The sequence below is a fragment of the Harpia harpyja genome, chromosome 4 (genome assembly GCF_026419915.1).
Source record: "Harpia harpyja isolate bHarHar1 chromosome 4, bHarHar1 primary haplotype, whole genome shotgun sequence".
NCBI classification, from domain to species: Eukaryota; Metazoa; Chordata; class Aves; order Accipitriformes; family Accipitridae; genus Harpia; species Harpia harpyja.
In genome coordinates this window covers 29,216,942-29,237,544 of record NC_068943.1, presented here as the reverse complement: position 1 = coordinate 29,237,544, position 20,603 = coordinate 29,216,942, and the positions used below count along the sequence as shown (strand labels likewise).

Here is a 20,603-nt window from a genome sequence, read left to right as displayed (position 1 = left end):
TATGCTTTAAATAGGTATATTAGATTCAGACTTCCATTTTGATGTGTTGTATACTTAATAGTTAATGCACCAGAATACAAAGTAAGAAAAAGGTTCATTATGATTTGTAGTCAGCCTCTTTGTGCTCCCTTAAATAGTTTTTAAGTGTAAAACATACTCCTCACATACCATTTGCTTTGCAGCACCTAAAGCAATAGTATTTAGGCATGAAAAGTACTGGAGGATTGGCCGTATGTGGACAACTAAGACTTTTAATGGAGGTAATACAGTAAACTTACCAGTGAATTTTTATGATGTAGAGAAGGACTGTATTCCCCATTACTGTACCTTCTGCATTTGCCCAAAATTGGAGCAGCTTTTTCAACTTAAGTGTCAATAGGTGAACAGATAGGGAGAAACCAGAAGGAAAAAGAGGAAGGGGAAGATGGAACAAAGGACAAAAAACAGTATCAAATTCATTATGTTTTCTCAGGAAATTGCTTCAGGATACTCAAACTTAAAAATGTTAAACTGACCATAAACTTAAGGAAACAATAGCTATGGAACACAAGGTAGATAGAATAGTTTTCAAAAAGCCTTAGGTTTGTTTTGTTTTTTTTTTTACACAAACTTAATCTTCATATCCATCAACACTGGTTCCATGTAAGACACACACCTGACAAAAACATGCAAACCCCCAATGCTTTCATTGCCATTGTGCTTCAAAGGAAACCAAACTGACCAAAGATAAAAATAAAATTAAAAAAAAAACAACAACAAAAAAAACAAACAAAAAAACCCCCCAAAACAAAAAAACAACAAACCCAGAAAAAAACCTAAAGAACAGTAGAAGACGAAGAGGGTAATTCAAGCAGCACTTCAGTCTTAATCTGCTAAAAAAGCTCAAATGATAATTTATTAACAAGATAAGATCACATTTATCTGTAACAACACTTACGTGAAAGCAGTCTTTAATATCCATATTTTTTGTGAGGGAGGGCTGATGGATTATTAAAAGACTTAAAACTGTACAAGTATAAACATGAAAAATGCTGATTAAGGGTAATGTTTACATAAATATTGGCAGTTTTTGTTGGGAGAAAAAAACTAATAGCATACTCCATTTCATATAACTATCCAAATATTTTGTTTTTTTACCTGTTAAAGATATTAAAATACAACCCGGAAGAGCAACCCTGATCTGTATCCAGCCAGCATGTAATGAGAGTCAGAGTTTTGTATACGTGTGTGCATGTAGGTACACACACACACGGGCTTGCACACACTACTTCAAATTTCATTAGACAGCAAATCATGGTTAATGGCTGTATGATTCACAGATGCAATGCTGCTATCATCCTCGTTTGTGGCAGGCATAAAGGCAGACGTAAAAGGAAACAGTTTATGACATGCTGCTTGATATTCTTCACACTGAGTGTGGCAGCTTCCAAAACTACCATCAAGCAGTGCCTCAAAAACCTTTGTTAATGTCTAAAGAAACAAAAGTAACAGTTAATAAATGTGACTTGCAATTGGTTTATTACTACAAAGATGTACTGTTAAACAATACTAATCTGAGCAAACACAGGTTCTCTGTTGGTATTCAGATATCTTGTAGTTACTTAGGGGAAAAAATCTGAAACTTTGTTCTTTCAAATAATACTAATTTATCATGATATATGAAGTATGTACATTATCCTGCAGTTAAATATACATTATTTAAGATCCCACACATTTTTTTGTCTTTAAAAACTGTATCTTTTACCTTCACATTTTTGTCTCTCATGTTTTTATCCAATCTAGTAGCAACAGCAATTGCTTTTTCTTGTCTTGATTTGTCCAGGAAATACATCATCTTTGCACCTTATTACAAGAAAGAACACAACATTTAGATAATAGCATTCCTAAATGCAATTCCGCATATACAGACACACAATCAAAAAACTTATAGATCAATGTGAATTAGGACTTCTTACAAGTTTTAATAAACCATATTTTCCTCGCTTATTTATAACTTAAAACTAACAACACTAAAGCTATTTTGAAATTTATTAGAAGCGTAAGGATTGAGTAACACAGGAGATCTGCTTCTGCAAAAGTGAAATGCCTCACTTCACTGAAAACCTGCCAGTCAGGAAATACACATGAAGAATACATTGGTGACTCAGCCCTTCAAATCAGCAGGCTGAATGAAATCCATCCTACAAATGTAGAACTGAATAAAGGACATTTTCTCAGAGATACTTCGAATTCTTTTGGAAAGTACTGGAGACAAGTGAACAAAACAGTTACTAAACAATTGTGGAACACAGTCCAGAAGAAATTCAGACCAGTATATGTCCGTGTGGCAGAAAGTAAGGCCAAGCTGGGCCACTAATGTGGAGATGAGTGAAATGGCTTCGGTACAAGGAAAACGTAATGCAAGTTCGGTGCTTTACCTGGACTAGACTACATTGGTGAGAAGTAAGACACTGCATTGATGTACCTATGCAGCTTCCCAGACCACAGTTAGTTTATCAAAACTGGTCTTGGCCATCTCTGCAAAATACTGTGTTGCTCCTCATATCATAGCTGCCGTAATTTAAAAGCTTATCTTAATGAACATGTAGGCATTTCATATACTTTTCCCAAATATAAAGTCCAGACACACCTCACTACATAATTACTACAAAGAACAAAAAGCTTAAGAAATCATTTACTGAAAAAAAATAAACACCCACATTCTGACTGTATTATCTCCTTTTGCTCAACTCACCCAATTATTAAATTTGTTTTCCTAATTAAAGTTTCCTAGTTCCTACTGTTTTTTATATCCAGAGGGTTTCAGAAAAACTGCTAGACTGAATATATGTGGGTTTGAGTCATCATTGTCAAAAAACTTATTAAACTTAAACTAGTTACATTTGTTTAAAGTCAGGGGGGCTATGGTACAGAAATTGAGAAGGAATTAAAATTCTGCTTATAATTTTTTTTACTAGTAATCATCTTAAGCTAAGAAAACACTCATTTGTACCCTCAGACTTAAGGTTTGGGTCTTTCAGACCCTTACATTTTCAAACTTGAATTAAAGATTACAGTTTAAGAAGTTATAAATTGTACAGTAAATTTAAGTCAATCACTTCAAACCCGTTTCAGCATAAACAGAAGACTGACACATAGGTGAAGACCTAGAGCTACCAAGGACATGTCTATGGTTAGTTCACTCCAGATTTTGCTTTAAAATCCTAATCCCACCTTTGTTCCCACTGCCTGTAAATTGATACACTGTTGATCACAGTGATCAATGGACCCTAAGGTCCATTGATTGACCCTAAGGAGCTTTTATGCATTTAAGCCCCTTACCTCCACAGAGTGTGGATAGACTCACCTTCTTCAAAGGAGTCCCTGACATCTCTCTAACATGGGTGCCACCACTGTCAATGATCTAGCTTGGGTTCTTCTCAAAGGCACTAAAGATGTACACAGTGTGAAGCCAAACTCGGAAATATGACAGTCTTAGCCTGTAGAATTACTATGACAAAGTGACTGCACTATTTTCCATAATAATGGAGGACCAGAAAGCAGAACCTGGAAAACATCCAGTTAGATGCCTAACAATGACAAGAGTGGAAGAACACATTGGTAAGAATCAGGACCAACTGCCTGCTGAGATATCTGTACTTGACTTCCCAAATCTTGAGCCTGCTCACAGGGAAGTGGTGCGAGTATTCCTCTCAAGATGCTGTCCTGAAACAGGGATCTTTTAATGCCCTCTATAACTTTGGGGTAAGTTACCTAACCTTCCTTTAAGAGAGATGAGCAATCTTCTGAAGCTAACTTTCTCGGGTGAGTCTGGGCAGACCCTGGGTAACTTTTACAAACTAGGTGAGATTAGTGCTGTTCTAAATACTTTAAGTGCCTGATAAATCTACACTTATTTTTGCTTCCTAACTGCTGCAGAGATGTTTTGTTTTCTCCTCCATTAGCTTTTCAGGTGACAAATTTTTATTCCAAAACTTTCTGTACTCAGTAGACGTGACAAATTTCAATTCCAACTTCCTTTGACTTAACTTCAGTAGCTACTTGTAGCTCTTCTACACAAACAGTGTAAGAGTGTCATATTTTAACATTTTCTTTGTTGACCATGAAGCTGTAAAGCAAAAGGAGAATAACAAGTCTGTCATGGTATTTTTACTGATGCTGTTACTACATGACAAAGCGACAAGTAGGAACAGAGACATTCCAGCTGATAAGAAAACAGGGAAAAGCACTGCATCTAACAAAAGTGATTTTTTGTTTTATATTTTCTATCACTTCAAAAACTAGAATTTGCAACAGGAGGGATGACAGTGCTTCCATACTTGAGTATCTGTGGTGGTTTGATCGCACTTTTTGGAGGCAAGAAGCAGGTTCCTTATGCATCTAATAAAAAAAGAAAACTCATTCACTTTTTTTAACACAGTAAAAGCAGGCAGAAAAAAAACCAATGCGAACATGTGAATTTCTGGCTCATTAGAATTTATGTATGAATTATGAACTGCAGATAAAGATTCTGGATTTAAATCACTTCAATCATCTCCTTTTCAAGAGCATTAAGAAGTTATACAAACCTGACAGTTGGTGCTGAATGGAGGTAGCATTGTGTTTGAGAAATTCTTCATTAAAACTTTCCAAGTTTTTATTAACAAAGATTTTCTGCATTTCTTCAGTTAGGACCTTGCTCACAATTTCTGGGAGGTTACTGTGGTCAGATACTAGAAGGGGGAAGGTAAGAGGGAGAGAAGCAAAAAAAGGCATTTAAACAACTGTAGAAAACTGTGAAACTGTGAAGATCACTGCTAAAATTCCCATTTTTAAAATGTAGGCACAGTAAGAAACAAAACAGGTCAACACAAACATTACTGACGCATTTGTAGATGAAACATTCATAAAGGACACTCTGTCATGTAAACTTAGTGGGGCGAATTCACAACACATACTTCGCTTCAGTCAGAATCTCTCTCCCATACCTGCCACTTATTTTCTTAAAACTTCAGAATTTCAAGGATCTTTGGAACACCTACTCCTCTGAAATCTAGCCAAAATGAGTTATTGGGTCCACCTGGTGGATTAATGGAGGAAGGAGTACAATACAATACATACGCAGTACCCTGCATAGCACAACCTGTGTTTTCTTGGGGATTACCACGGAAAACAAACCATTTAATTTTTCTTCATATCAGTTTGTGTTTCAAGAGTATTTATACATTACAAAAATACATAGTTATGTCCTTGTACAATATAGCTTCCTATATCTTTATACATACATACGTACTTCCTACGCACATACCAGCTTTAGAGAATTTAATCAAGCACTCATGTAGCCATGGGTTATTACTGTTGATAGCAAAAGCTCTTTTGACAGACTGTAACATTAACAGAAACTTTCCTGTGGGAAGGAGAAAAAACAAAAACATACCAAGATTAAGAATACAGAACTTTTTCCTCTTTATATCAACTACTGTTTTCTTTAGTAAATCCAGCACAAACATTAGAAACAAAGCCTACACAGAATTAGAAAGGAGATTTATTTTTCCCATCCAAATTGCTTAATAAGATAGAAATGCCTGCTACTCAAACTCTGGCAACACTGCATAGATGATGTTACTGTTTGGCTGCTTTTTCCCCTAGACAATTAAAGATCACACTGCAAATATCTTTCTACAGCATTTATTGGTATATACTACAACTTACTTCGCTTTTAGGTTTTTGTTTTAAGGGTGGCTAAACAGAAGTGCTATTTCCCCTATTATTACTGGATATGATGCAAACCCCTGCTTCAGTCAAGTAAGTATCTATTCCAGACCATTTTAGGCTACATTCAGATAACACAGGCTGCAGTGAAGAGTTAAAATTTTGTAAAGCAAAAATAAAATTATGCAGTACTTTACCTTTTCTAAAGTATATTTCAAATGCTAATAAATGTGTTTCTATGTCATCTCCAATAAGATTCTTAAGTGGTATAAGGAACTTAATGGCTTCTTCTAATGGATTTTCTACCTGTTTTGAAAAAAACAGAGTGAAATTCAAAGCTTAAAATAAATGTCAAATTAGAGGACAAATATTACTTTTCCTTAGTGTAAACAGAGATAGACTACTAAAAGGTACCTTTGCATGCAAAAATTATTTTATAAAAACCCTTGGATTCTTTTAGGAGAACCTGATAGTAATCCCGTATTATAGGCTTTTTATGATAATCACATGAATTTAACATGAAAGACCATGCTAACCCTTTCCAGTTTTTCAGGAACTAGCTCTTCCCTGGGTCCACTAGTTTCCTCCTCCTCTTCATCTCGCTTCTTCTTTTGATTCTTTTGTTGTCGCTCTCTTTCTGCATGTTTTCTTTCCTCTTCAAGTTTTGCTTTCTTCTGTGCTCTCCTTTGCTTGCTAAGCATTTTCTTCAGTTCTTTGGCTGAGAGATTTTCTACAGATTAAGGTAACAAACGGTAACTTGTATTAACAGAGTATTTAATTAAAAATCTTGTTTCTCTCAAACAACACTCAGACATGCCACTACGCTCCTCCCCCATATCAAAATGGCATACTTTTACAGCAATTTCCATAAATATCAGCACTTGCCAGACCATCATCACTATACAGTCCAACATTACTACTGGATTACCATTTACAGCATAACACAACACTTGATCTTGCATATTTTCTCCTATATAGTTGTTATGGAAACCTTGACTATTTGAAAGGTTAACTACGTAAAGTTGTTGCACCTGTGACAGGTTTTACCTTAGAAAACAGACAATGGTTTTCAGGTGTAATACCGAACTCCCATATTAACTGTAGCTCAGCTTCCTTCTAATGCTAACTAGAAACATCCAGATGGATTTACACTCCATCTTAAAACAAACGTGTTATCTTTAATGAAAGTGTCTGAACAATATACAGCCATGATAATTGCATTGATTTTCTGCAAATGCCACAGGATAGCTAAATGGATGCAAACAAAAACTGATATTGTTGGCATGAGGAGAGAAAATATTCTGGTATGTATTAGCAGGACAATTATATGAATTGTCAGGCTGCTTGCTGTGTTCAGATTTTTAGGCTGGATCAGCATTTAGATAACCAAGAAGGTTTAACAGTTGCATGAGAAGCAGAACACTCAAAACATGGTTTCCTACAAGTTCACACAGAAGTGAAGAGCCTTCAGCCTTTCCATTCACCCCTCTTTTTCCTTTCCTGCTGTCCCACTGACTTGACCAGTTTGGCCAGAATAATACTGTAGTTTCCACTCTGTTTACTGTGGTGTTTCACTGACAACAGGATTTGTGCTAATAATGTGGCAAGGAACAGACTAATGGGCTACTGACGGAATAACACATCTTTTTTGTGGCTATGGCACCACAACCTCTCCACTGGGGCCCAGCCACCATTTGGAGATAGGGAAGCAAGGAGAAGCAAGCGTACTTTTTACCTTATTCATACAGTGCTGTCTTCCCCTAGGGCTGAGCCTACTGAATCCCAATGCACAGCAGGCAAATGAACTAACATGACTTCTTAGACCCTTCCCCACCTTAGTTTCTATGACATATTGCTATCAAGATCCTCTGTCACACACCAATCTTGCATTATATACAGGAACAAATTAAAATTGGAGAGAAAAAAGATGCAAATTCAACTGTGCTGTGAAATGTGCTTCTTTTTATATGTACTTCATTATACACAGACAGATATGGAAAAACTTATTCACCTCTGAATGAAAGATAAGAATGTATTGGCAATATGAAGTGGCATTTTTGGTTTAGTTTAACTTCTTCCCCCATGTCAAACATTCTTCCCTTTGCAAAGAGCCAGACATTAATTTCACCCCTTTAGTCAACAGCCACTGCAGTGGTGCCAGTAGCTGTGATTCCACAAAAGGAGAAGCAACTATTTATCTTAGAGGAAAAAACCTCATAACTCACTTGTCATTGAATCCTCAGATTTCCAAACCACACCCCACTGGTCTCCTAAGAAAGTCTGCTTTCCATTTAACACTAGTTTTGAGTAATTTCCTAAATATATTTATTTTGCTAATACACACTTATCCATGTATTCTCTGGTCCTGAAGTTATGTGGAAAATGATAAAATTTAATGCAGTGTTAACTAGTATTACTATGTAACAAATTAAATACCCTAGATCAAAATAAAATTCTTACAATTCAGACTGCTTTCCCACAAAATCTATCCGTTGTTTCATAATTTATCTGTTAATGACATTTATCTTTTGTTTAAATGGACAAATAGTTGAACTGAATTTGATTTTTCCTCTTAATATTCTGAAATGCCATTCTTCTCCAACTATTCCAACTATAGCTATGTTCATTCATGACCTAGTTTTACAATATGATGAGAGGAGAACAGAGCAGAGAACAAAGGAGGAAAGCTATAGCATATTATCTACGATTTTTTTCAGTTACCATACTGTGACAGAAAAGATGAAAAACTTGTGTATGTTACAGCTCATATTTATTCTATGGCACATAACTTACTTAGCTTAATAAGCTTTTACATGTCATACACATATGAGCCTCCATTATGGTCTAGATACCTGAATTCACTTCTTGTTCTTTGCTTTCATTGGTAAGAGGATTATCATGGAGCTTCAAGTAGATTTCAATTGCTGATCGAGCAGCCTTGAAGTAGAAGGCATGTTTCCTGAGCACATCCTCTAACCTCAAAAGATCTACATAGGCACGAAGAGTCATCTTTCTCATGCAGTACGTGTGGAAGTCAAATTGGTCATCCGTTATCTCAAAAAAATGCTTCAAGAAATAAAGAAAAAACACACAACTCTTACGCACTTCCCCTGTTTAGTCTATTTTTTTAATTAGATGGAGATGACTAAAGTTACAACTGGTATTATTTACAGGCAATATCTAACAGGCATAGAAATATCCTTATAATACTGACTATCCAAGAGAACCTGTCAGTTGGGAAAAAGCCCACCCAGAAAAATCTCATTTTGTTAACAGAAACTATAGTGCGATTGTTCAAAGACTTAGGCATTTTTTAAAAGCAAACTGAAATGTCATTGTTCTGATTAAAAAAACAATTTGCAAAAGACAGCATAAAGTTAATGCACAAATAGTTGCATAATTAGGAGACATGGTGTTTTATATTGGATCCTTTTCACTTCAAATAATCGTTTTTCACATAATGGCTAGGGATGACATGTTATCTATTACAATAAATCATCAAGTATTAACCTGTTTTTAAAAATCGTTATACTAGAAACTTTATATGCAAAGAAAATTATGCTGATGACATTAGCAAATATCTTCATTAGTGCGTGAGAAATACTGGAAAAGAAATTGATGGCCTTCACACCTACTTACCCTTTCTACTTCATGGCACTTTTTCAAGGCATCACCATACTTCCCTAGCCTTTGATAAGCTGCAGCACATTCAGTCTGGAACCACATACACTGCATCTCATTTAGGTTTTCCATAGCAGAAGTTCCTTCCTGAAACAAGTGTCATTATCACTTTTTGCTATTATAATTTACCCGCTGCTTCTTTCAACTATGGCTAGTTTCAGGCCATTAGTAGGAAACAATCAATCTTTCAACTACTTGGAATACAATAGAAAATGGATGTAATCACCCAGTGACTGAGAATAATACTTGTGATACCCTATGCTCCCCAAGACAGAAAGGAGTAATTTAAATGATTTAAGAAAAAAAAAAAAATTATCAGAACAAAATTAGCATCTCAACAGATTTTTAAGATTAACTCATGCTTGTATACACAGTCTTACTTTTACAATTTGGGGGCAGAAAACAATGCTATTTTTAAAAATCTTAAAGTTCAGCAAATAACTTTTGTTGTTTTTTCCCGTTGGGTATGTGGCATCTACTAGTCTAAAAATCCACCAATATATTTACTGATTTATCATGTAGTATGAATAATTTTAAGTTTCTTAGAACTTGTTAGTCTAAATAAGTGACATTAGATTTATACTTCATACTTTTACACGAAAAAATCCTAGGATGTATTCTTTATAGTTTCAATGCTCTAGATTAAGAACAAACAAACTGGAAGTACGTTCCACATAACGTGAATGCTAGCACCAAATTTTCAGAACAGTCTTTATACTAGAAAGAAAACCCAACTCAAATAATTAAGTGTGAGTTAAGATCAGATTTATCCTATCTTACCACAGGTATCTATGCTAGAGTTCTGTATTTCTTGCTCTAACATTTCCAACAAGCATACACAATGAGTTCTAGGAATCAAATTTTCAATTGTTCCTGAAAATATCTAGAAAGCTCAGATTCACTTCCAAGTGTTTTCACACCTAAAATTAAGAAGGATTAAGAAGCCTAATAAGTTTATGTGCTCCAGGAAATCCCATATATGTCTTCATATTTAGTTACATAAATAATATGTAAATCTGGTGTTTAAGAATCTAAATTTGTTCAATGTCAAAAATACAGAATTTAAAGTGCTTACCCCACCTTTTAAGGATAGGATTTGCTTTAACAAAATTTTTGTCTGTAGTACTAGCTTAGAAGAACTACATGTTAAAGTCCAAAATTAATTATGTTAATGCTAAATCATAATGAATAGAGTGCACATTCCTGTGCAGTTAGCTCAGACAGAATTACTGGGAAACTGCAGGTTTTGCAAACAAGGTATCCATCAGATGCATTTCCAGAGAGGTACTTAGAAGTACGGTAATGAAAAATACTTCTGGACAACTACCTTTGAACACTATTTTTTCCAGTGTTTACTGGGTTGATACAGCTCAGTGAGTGTGAGTACCACATCCAGCTCTGGGGCCCCAAGCACAAGAGGGACATGCACCTGTTAGAGCAGGTCCAGAAGAGGGTCACAAAGAATCAGAGGAACACCTCTCCTGTGAAGAAAGGCTGAGAAAGTTGGGGTTGTTCAGCCTGGAGAAGAGAAGGCTCCAGGGACATCATCTACCTGGACTTGTGCAAAGCATTTGACACTGTCTCACACATCCTTGTCTCTAAACTGGAGAGACATGGATTTGACGGATGGACCGCTCAGAGATAAGGAATTGGCTGGATGGTCACACTCAGAGTTGCAGTCAACGGCTCAATGTCCAAGTGGAGACCAGTGATGAGTGGCATTCCTCAGGGGTCAGTAGAGGGACCAGTGCTGCTTAACAGCTTTGTCGGCAACATGGACAGCGGGATTGAGGGCACCCTCAGCAAGTTTGCCGATGACACCAAGCTGTGTGGTGCGGTCGACATGCTGGAGGGAAGGGATGCCATCCAGAGGGACCTTCACAGGCTTGAGAGGTGGGCCTGTGCGAACCTCATGAAGTTCAACAAGGCTAAGTGCAAGGTCTGGCACATGGGTCAGGGCAATCCCAAGCACAAATAACAGGCTGGGTGATGAGTGGATTGAGAGCAGCCCTGCTAAAAAGGACTTGGCAGTGTTGGTTGACAAGAAGCTCAACATGACCTGGCAATGTGTGTTCGCAGCCCAGAAATCCAACCGTATCCTGGACTGCATCAAAAGAAGTGTGACCAGCAGGTCAAGGAAGGTGATTCTGCCTCTCAACTCTACTCTCATGAGAGCCCACCTGCAGTACTGCCTTCAGCTCTGGGGCCCCCAGCATAAGAAGGACATGGACCTGTTGGAGCAGGTCCAGAGGAGGGCCACGAAGATGATCAGAGGGCTGGAGCCCCTCTCCTATGAAGACAGGCTGAGAGTGTTGAGGTTGTTCAGCCTGGAGAAGAGAAGGGTCAGGGCAGACCTTATAGCAGCCTTCCAGTACTTAAAGGGGGCCTACAGGAAAGATGAGGAGGGACTCTTAACAAGGAGTGGAGTGACAGGGCAAGGGCTAACAGTTTTAAACTGAAAGAGGGTAGATTTAGATTAGATATTAGGAAAAAAAAAAAATCTTCACTATGAGGGTGGTGAGGCACTGGAACTGGTTGCCCAGAGAGATTGTGGATGCCCCATCCCTGGCAGTGTTCAAGCCCAGGTTGGATGGGGCTTTGAGCAACCTGGTCTAGTGGAAGGTGTCCCTGCCCATGGCAGGGGGGCTGGAACGAGATGATCTTTAAGGTCCCTTCCAACCCAAACTGTTCTGTGATCTATAAGACCTTATTGTGGCCTTTCAATATATAAAGGGAGCTCACAAAGACGGAGAGACTTTTCACCAGGGCCTGTAGTGACAGGACAAGGGGTAACAGTTTTAAACTAAAAGAGGGTAGGTTTAGATTGGACATAAAGAAGAAATTCTTTACTTTGAGGATGGCGACACACTGGCACAGGCTTCCCAGAGCAGCTGTGGATGCCCCGTCCCTGGAAGTGTTCAAAGTCAGGTTGGATGGGTCTTTGAGCAACCTGATCTAGTAAAAGATGTCCCTGCCCATGGCAGGGGGGGCTGGACTAGATGATCTTTAAAGGTCACGTCCAATCCAAACCATTCTGATTCTCTATAGTTATTTACCACTAACTGTAAGAGCATTCATTATCTTAAAAATGGACACTAATAAAAGATAAGTTTTTATTTTGGTCAAAAGTTACATGAGTAAAAAATAAACTGCCAGAAGCAAACAAAACCGCTCTTCATTAAAGCAATATACTTACCCTCGTGAATTTAGAGCACATCTCCTCTGCATCCTTCACCATATTTGCTCGCAGCATGTATTTAGCACATTTAGAATTGATAAATCTGTCTGCAGTATCCAAAGACTGTGCTTCATCCATCCATTTGGCAGCTTCCTTGAGGTTACCTACATGCTGTTAGGAAAAAATTAAATTGTTAACTTTCAGTATAAGCCTGCTATTGACCAACTCCTGAAATCTATAGTTACTGGTATTTCTCCCTCAGAAATAACAAAAGGCAGTATTATTGTTCACTCCCCCCTGCCCCCAGATTTTTTCAGAATGACAACTTGCTGTAAGTTGTGACTTGCTTTGCAAAACATAAACAAAAGAGTTTTCATTTTCTTTCTGACAGAACAGTGCCCCAAAACACCCCACATGAAAACCGATGCCCATAACCATTGCTAACTGAAATAGTATTCACATGTTCACACCAGTTTGATGGTGTTGGGTTTTGTTTTTTAAAAAACTAGGTACTCTACATGTCCAAATTCACTTTTACCTTGTAAATTTTTGCTTTTAAATAGAATAGTTCTATTAATGTTGGAGTGCTTGCAATTGCAGCATTAATGTAATCCAAGGCCAAAGAACACTGGCCAAGTTTGTCAAAGTGCTGTGCCAGGAAATATCGAACCCAAAGCAGTGTCGTTGGGGGCTCTTTCTCTCCATTTTCTGCAACAAAATCGAAGAAGTTACAGTAACCATTAAGGTTGAAGACTGCATTTGAAAAACAAACACAAAAAACAAAGCTTGGCAAATTCAGCAAATACTTCCTGCAATGCATTCATTTACTAGAAGGTATTACAACTATTTTCTTGCAAAAAAGTATCAGCACTTCAACAGTTCTTGGTAACTGCTATAAACAATAATAATAATTACAGTGTAATTAACGTAAGACCATAGAAACTTACCACATGTACTAAAAAGGTCACAAGTTTTCAAAGAGGCTTCATAACCAGTAACAAGTTCTTGGATTGTAGAAACCTGCATATAAAAAAAAACCCCTCAAGTTATGTATTACTATCATGTTTACAGAAATTAACACACTGAAAAAAATACTTGGGAAAATTAGAGAAACTATACTAAAATAATTACTTAATCTGGAAAAAAATTGGATGTATCTTCATATAGTTTCCTTCACCTTTCACAAGCTACCTTTGATCACCCATTTTAACTGGTGATACAGCAGGGAAACAGGTGTAATCTTTGGCAGCTTACAGCAGAAAGTAATCGAGTACATTTGATTAGTATCCTTTTTAAGTTGTATTTTGGAATTTTTATTTATGCTGTTAGTTTTTAAGTGTCCAAACTGATCCAACTGAAGAAAGGTGCTTTGGAAAGGACCTCATGAACTTCCCATAACAATGAAGATACAGAAGAGACTTCTATGGTTTTCCGGCAGGCTGATATGTACCATTAAAGATCTTTTGTTGTTGTTAAAAAGGTATTGTTGCCTAGAATACAGGCTGCATCTTTTCCTATAAAAATCTATATATTGATCGATTTAAGGCTAACATTTTCCAAAATCAGACCTTGTCAACAATATTGTTGTTCATTCCACAGTTGACTCAAAATTCACCCACAGGGTTTTGCACTCACACTATACAAGTTTGACATTTACAATACATACAAATGTTAGTATCTGTGCATTTCATGACAATGAACTAATCCAATGCCAGGACTATGGCTTACAAGTGCCATGTAGTATTTCTAAGCATTTTATGAAATGCTCAACCTGTTTTGTAGCTACGTTCTAAATGTGCCTGCCATATCCAGCAAGTAACCAGCCTCTTAAGGAAACAAGAACAATATTGAAGAAATACGATCTACGATATATACCCAAAACACAGAAGGGACTTAAAAAATAGGATTTGACTGTAAGCATAGCAGGATAACAGCTACATTCACCAATCAGGTGAAACCTATAGATGGTTAAACACTAAACCTTCAGTGGTTAAATGTAAGATGATCTCACATTAAAAAAAAAATTGGTTGCAAGAGTAAAATAAAAAGTGTCATGGAGAGACAGCAAAATTTATAAAAGCAGAATTTGACAAAGCATGCATCCACTTTAAGATACACTTTGGGAGAGGACAGGAAGGGAATAAACCTTGTTCTAGAAAATCAAAATATACGATTTGAAGGATTCTGTATTTAACCTCATTCAGCACAACAGGCAAGAAAAGCAGAACAAGTTGTTTCAAAGAGAGCAGAGAAGGTGAGATGCCCAAGTCATACACAGCCAGTGTAAATATCTCAAGTATAATAAAACATATAAACACATACACACACATATTCTGGAAAGCTCTGGGCAAATCTTGTAAGAAATGGTTTCTGGTAGCAAAATCTCATTAAATATAATAAAATGTTACTAGACTTCAAATAACTACAAAGTGATAAAGGAATGTAAAGAAGTCACAAGTAAATAGACAAAAGCAAATAAATGCATTAAGCTGTTCTCTGGCCTCAGACATCTATTTCCTAGAAGAAACCTTCAACCACCTCAGAAAAATCTTTGAAGATTCTCTTCTCTAAAATGAGTCCAAATGCAGAAGTATCTGCTTCAGGTAGCAGGCTTGCAGTGTGTATGTAAATGCAACAGAGCTAAGTGTTATTTCCTTGCTGCTTTTCACTACAACTTTGAAGTATTCCCAAAGTTACTCTCATCTGGCTGTTAGTATACTCAAATTCCTTTGACACCAACCAGCTTTACTAGACTGCAAGTGAACTGCGTGTAAAGGGAGAAAGACCCCTTCATTTCTTTAATAAACATACCCCCACCCCACCCCCCCCCCCACCCCATATCATTTTTTCCAGTACTGCACACTTGGAGTATGGGTTCACAGCTGGACAAACACCATGCTACCATCAAATAGAATGGTGCCATCGTCTCCAAGCCACACATGCCTGGTCTCTGCTTTGGGTCAGTGCTAGTGGCTGTATCCAGGGTTAGAAGTGATTTACTCCCTGCTCCACCTCAGCATACAGATGCCCAATTACTAGTTCCATCATTGGGGGAGTTGGCAGTGGATAGATCTGGGGTAGTGATGCAGTAAGAAAGCCTCTCTTCCTAGCAGGAGGATCTTCAATTAGCTTATAGCAACAGTAAAATCAAATCCTCTGATCTTGAGGTGATGGAGAACACCAAACTGTACCATGTTTTAAAAGATGCTAAGTTCTTCCATATTCAGAACTCTGCAGTGGTTTTGGCTTCTACAGTCCAAGAAACTACACTGGAATTGTCATTCATGAAAAATACCTTGAACAACACATTTGGAAACAAGTATTCAATGAAAGCAACAGCTACAAAAACAATGTAAATCTGTCAGTTAGGTTATTGCAGACATTCTTGATGAAAATGACAGTATCTTTGCTTCTCATGACTACTCAGAATTTTTTTCCTCCCTTTTTATGCTTATGCTTCAGTCTCTTGCTAGTAATTTAGGAAAATAATTCCATGTTCATCTGCTGCTTCAGGGAACAAATGATCTGGAAATATGAACCCTAATTTCTGTGTCCATATTAACTGCAAATTTAGTAGTAAAATCTGTCTCTTGGATTTACTACCATCTATTAGCTGTATTCTGGAGTCACCACTGCCATCTTAAAGGCAATAATATTTTACTATTTCTAAATGTTACAGCATTCTTCATAAAGATCATTTTACAGTTTCTAAAAATCAAGCTGAGGTATCTGGAAATACCATGATACTGACCATGAGTTAATTTCAAACAGTATTATTCTAGGAAAAAAGTTTCAGTTATTCCCTTGCCATGGATCTGAAAAAGCTTAAGGTATTTCAAAAGCATAAGTGAAGTCATCAACAAATCTCAGGTTTTGTTATGACAAGAATGGAGCCAATTCCAGAACTGGGGCCACCAGTTTCAGAAGCCTCTTAAATAATAAAAATTCAAACCTCAAACCTTTTCACAGGTCACTAACTACAACTTCAATTTCATTACAAAAGAACAATAAGCTAAGAAGCATGAATCCAAGAAGGGGGAAATGGGCTTTAGCCTTCCCCATTAGCAGAGATAAATGAAGCGCTCGTTTTCCCTCCTATACCTTATGTAAAGATTAAAATTGCACATGCTCACAAACCAGTACAGATTCTTGTCAAGTGTAATAAATCTTGAAAGTTAAGAAAGCATCTTCCACACTCTGTACTACTTGAAGCAAAGATTCCACAAAGGCCAGAATGGTCTTTTTTATCCATTCCCATGCAGTTTATTTCCATTGGAAAAGATGGTTTCATAAGTAAACTTTGAGTAAATGCCTTTAAATGAGTATTTTAGAAATACAAACTGAGACTGGAATAAATATCATGCATACACATCTTAAATTCTTTTTAAGCTGTAAGAAACAAGAACACAATTCACTTCAACCCCAATTCTGAGTTACTTTTTCCTGTGAGCATTAGTTTTTAACTACCTGATTATACTGAGAAATATTTTGTGTCCCCTTTTGTAAGGGACAGCCTAAGGGAAAGTTACTGTTTTCCAGGTGAATGGCTGATGGCTAGAATTCTTTTATCATCACTTGTAGCTATTACAGTGGCACCTATGGGCCAGTCATTAAATGGAAATCTGTGCTGCATGCTATGCCATATACCAAGTGACTCCTGCCACAGAAATTTTTCTTTAGACAAAGACCAAAAGGGGACTATCAAAGATAAGAACAAATGGGATGTTAGGGCTACAGTAGCCTAAATCCTCGTTTGATTTTTTCTTCCCCTCTATACTCCATTAAGAGGTAAGTTGAATGGAATGACAAAGGAATGAAAGTAAAGAGAAAAGCAACACTGAAGGGTTTTTAAGAAACATATGTAAAAAAAGTGAGGTGAAATACATAATGGAAGATGAAATCAGCCCATGAGCACAAAGCAGGGATGCAAATTTTTCAAAGAAAAGGCCCAAACTCTACGGTTCATTACTATGGAAGTTAAATTACTAAATTGATTGTATATCCTATTATTACAGCAGTTGGGCAAAATTTTTTGTAATAGACTTCTGTTTCAATGACAGCCTTGAAAACACTAATACTGTATTTCCTTCTTCAATGAAACAACTGCAAGAAAAAGAACTGAATTATTAATACCAATCATAGAAATATTGTGATGTCCTATAGAGTGGTCAGACTTAAGCTGTGTCAACAGCCTTTTTTTTTTTTTTTTTTTTTAAAGGATTCAGCTTGTTAATTTATCAGTCACAATCACTACATTTAAGGTTTTTTTTCAGTTGCTGCCATTATAGATCAGTAAGAAGTTACCAGCATTTCCAGTGCACAAACAGATTAAAAGCTACTGTAGGCAGTTCCAGAAGCAATCCATACATTTAAGATTTGGCACAGATTTGAATCCCTACCTTTTGAATTCCTGAGAACATGTTTAGTATTATCTGCACTGTTCTCAATAGCAAACAGCCAAAAGGGAAAGTTTGAATACTGCTACTGAGATTTAAAGTTTCAAGGTGCATCTATAAAGCTGCCCAAACAAGGAAATATGCTACTGACCTGTAGATATAGATGCAATGGTGGTCTTAAGTTAAGAAAATTTAGCTATGCATTAGTGCAGAAGAATCTCCAGGCAAATCCCAGAAATACTTTAGAAAAATGTGCTCTATTATGTGCTTTTGTAAAGAAATTTAACTATTACAAAATTCATACATATTTACACTATTGAGACACAGGCAAGGTGTACATTATCTTGCCTTGAACACCATCAGCAATGAAAAGGCTACAAAACAGCAGGGAAGTGTAAAAAAACAGCAGACAGGAACAAGGTCATGCATTACTTGGCACAAACATGTGCAGAGTGACATTTAAATCACTCAGATGGCCCATCATCATCATGCATCAAATGGATCACTTCTGGGAATTACCACACGGTAGGAGACTGATGGTTCACAAAACCACTTTATTGTTTCTTTATGGAATGCCTAATAATCATATATACCAGAAGCTAAGTATTTGCATGTTGGTTGTTTTTGTTTTGTTTTTTAAAAGAGAACTAAAACTTTTTGAAGACTAGCTAGTCACAGTTCTGTACTGCATCTACAATAATTTTAATTATTCAGTTACTTTGAGAGTAACTTTTTCTTCTCCTTTAAGCAGCTGCACAGTTCACTGCAACCCATTCCAAAATAGTAACTGGTGTCTTTAAGAGGACACTGCTGTCTCAAAATAGTCCAACCTCGTCTCAGTGGCAAATCTACAAGGTTCTGAAATTTCAGCGTCTCAAATTGTACCTTGTTCTTCAAACAAAATTCAATGGATGCTACAAGTTTGAGACCCCCCCATGACAGAGCTGGAGACTTTTCCATGTGGTAACACTCTGCCTGATTCCCTTCATAACCTTCCACAAAGGGCTAGAGGAAAAAAATTAGCCAACAGTTCTTCAGTTTCCAGTACGTGACCCAATGAGGCTTCTCTTAAGAAACTTCTGAGTATTTACTTCTCCGTAATTACAGCAGATAGGTATAAAAAAAAAAGAAATTTCACAAGAATCTCACCTAATCAGATTCATCTGTCTCAGAAAGCTCTTGAATTGAACTGTAAGAGAAGGATGACATCGAAGGATCATTCTATATTCAAAAGCCATCTAGTATCAGTACTCAGAGTGGAAAAACCAAAGAGCTGAAAGTCTGGGTGCTTCTTATTCCCCACATACACAAAGGCTTGCACAAACACACACCTCCTTTGAGACACTCAGTAGTGAAGCAGTATGTAAAACCTTCGGTTGCAGGAAAAAGATCTGTAACATCCAGGAATATAGTTAGCAGCCTGAAAAAGTTCAAACACTAACTGTATTTTGGCACAAGTATCAGATATATCCTATACAGGCATTCCCTTCATTTCAGAGGCAGTTCTTACATGGAGCATTACCTTTCTGAACTTCAGTTTGCAGACAATTTTAAAGACAACTGTAGCCCTTCCTGAGGGGGGAGTGGGTTGCTGCCAAACTTTTCTACTCCCTTCAAAATAAGGGAGTAATTTCACAGGAACATCTTCTCTTATATTGATAAACCACTTCTACTGTTCTAGCAAAAAGATGTCTACTGCAGAAGGGCCTGAAAGAGAGAGGGAAAACAGCAGATAGAAGGGGATACCCTTCATGAAGTTGCTCATCTTCCACAGGATGAAGGTCTTCTGTGCTGGCAATGAAATAGGGTGTTTCTTAAGACAGATATTCTCAATTCTGGAATCTGAAAATTTGGCTCAGATGTCAGACAGCTGCATTTTCTTATGATTCAAAGTGTCAACATGGGTGGCCTTCATCACTGGGAAGCTTGATTTCTCAGCTGGTTCTGAGTGGGAGAAGGACTGCAAAAACCAACCTGTAAAGGCAATATTTCTGCATGTCGCATTTTCACTAAGGTGAAAGAATGCATACAGGAAAAAAGAGAAGAGCAAGTGTTCTTGCCCTTCAAAGAAAGGTTATGCTATCTGTCCTTGAAACCAGGAATTGAACAACCTTTCTTCTTAAATAGAGAATTCTCCACAGTAGTTTATTTCCTGAAGAAAACTTGTTTCTTGCAGGTAATGTGCATGGTGCTGACAACGGTGGCTCTGCAGGTCACAAACTGATCCCCAAGCACCACATGATTTGCGATCAACAAATCAAACATCTCTGAATCAGATGAGTACTTGTTTGAAAAACCAACTCCTAAAGATGCAAAAATTCCAATTCAATAGCAGAAAAGTATGTCTCAAAGCTGAATAAATCAATCCCTTTATTTTCATCTCAAAGTACAATTGAATTTTGACAGTATTTCCCATCACCAGTATTGTAAGTAGTAGTTCTTGAACAAAGATTTCTGGTTCCCTGAGTAAGAATAGTATTCTTTATTCAGGAGAATGGGGTGTAGTCGAGTTTGTGACACCATTTTTCCAGCACAGCAGAAGAGGCATCCACTAGACTTGGTAAGAATCTTTATGTCCGTGCGAGAAACTGAAAAATAGTTGTATTTCTCAAAATATCTCAAAAACATTTGCAAATTGTTTTGCTACAGAATACCCA

The 20,603-nt window shown here is 37.0% G+C and overlaps 1 protein-coding gene across 10 annotated transcripts in view; it reads right to left on the bottom strand.

Moving 5' to 3' along the window:
* Window positions 1–581: 581 nt before the first annotated feature.
* NAA16 (N-alpha-acetyltransferase 16, NatA auxiliary subunit) overlaps window positions 582–20,603 on the bottom strand; it is a 73,599-nt gene continuing 53,577 nt past the window's right edge. For 4 of the 10 annotated variants that reach the window (XM_052786037.1, XM_052786040.1, XM_052786039.1 and 1 more), the window contains 11 exons: window positions 13,498–13,570; window positions 13,089–13,258; window positions 12,569–12,721; window positions 9,331–9,459; window positions 8,544–8,757; window positions 6,228–6,421; window positions 5,889–5,997; window positions 5,273–5,386; window positions 4,569–4,712; window positions 1,745–1,842; window positions 582–1,470 (listed from right to left, as the gene is read on the bottom strand). In XM_052786037.1, coding sequence (XP_052641997.1) covers window positions 1,270–1,470; window positions 1,745–1,842; window positions 4,569–4,712; window positions 5,273–5,386; window positions 5,889–5,997; window positions 6,228–6,421; window positions 8,544–8,757; window positions 9,331–9,459; window positions 12,569–12,721; window positions 13,089–13,258; window positions 13,498–13,570 — 1,599 coding nt within the window. In that variant the 3' untranslated portion in view covers window positions 582–1,269. Of the gene's footprint in view, window positions 1,471–1,744; window positions 1,843–4,319; window positions 4,381–4,568; window positions 4,713–5,272; window positions 5,387–5,888; window positions 5,998–6,227; window positions 6,422–8,543; window positions 8,758–9,330; window positions 9,460–12,568; window positions 12,722–13,088; window positions 13,259–13,497; window positions 13,571–19,095; window positions 19,136–19,468; window positions 19,921–20,603 lie in introns of those variants that run through there. The other 6 variants (XR_008234985.1, XR_008234988.1, XM_052786038.1 and 3 more) reach the window with 5 other exon arrangements.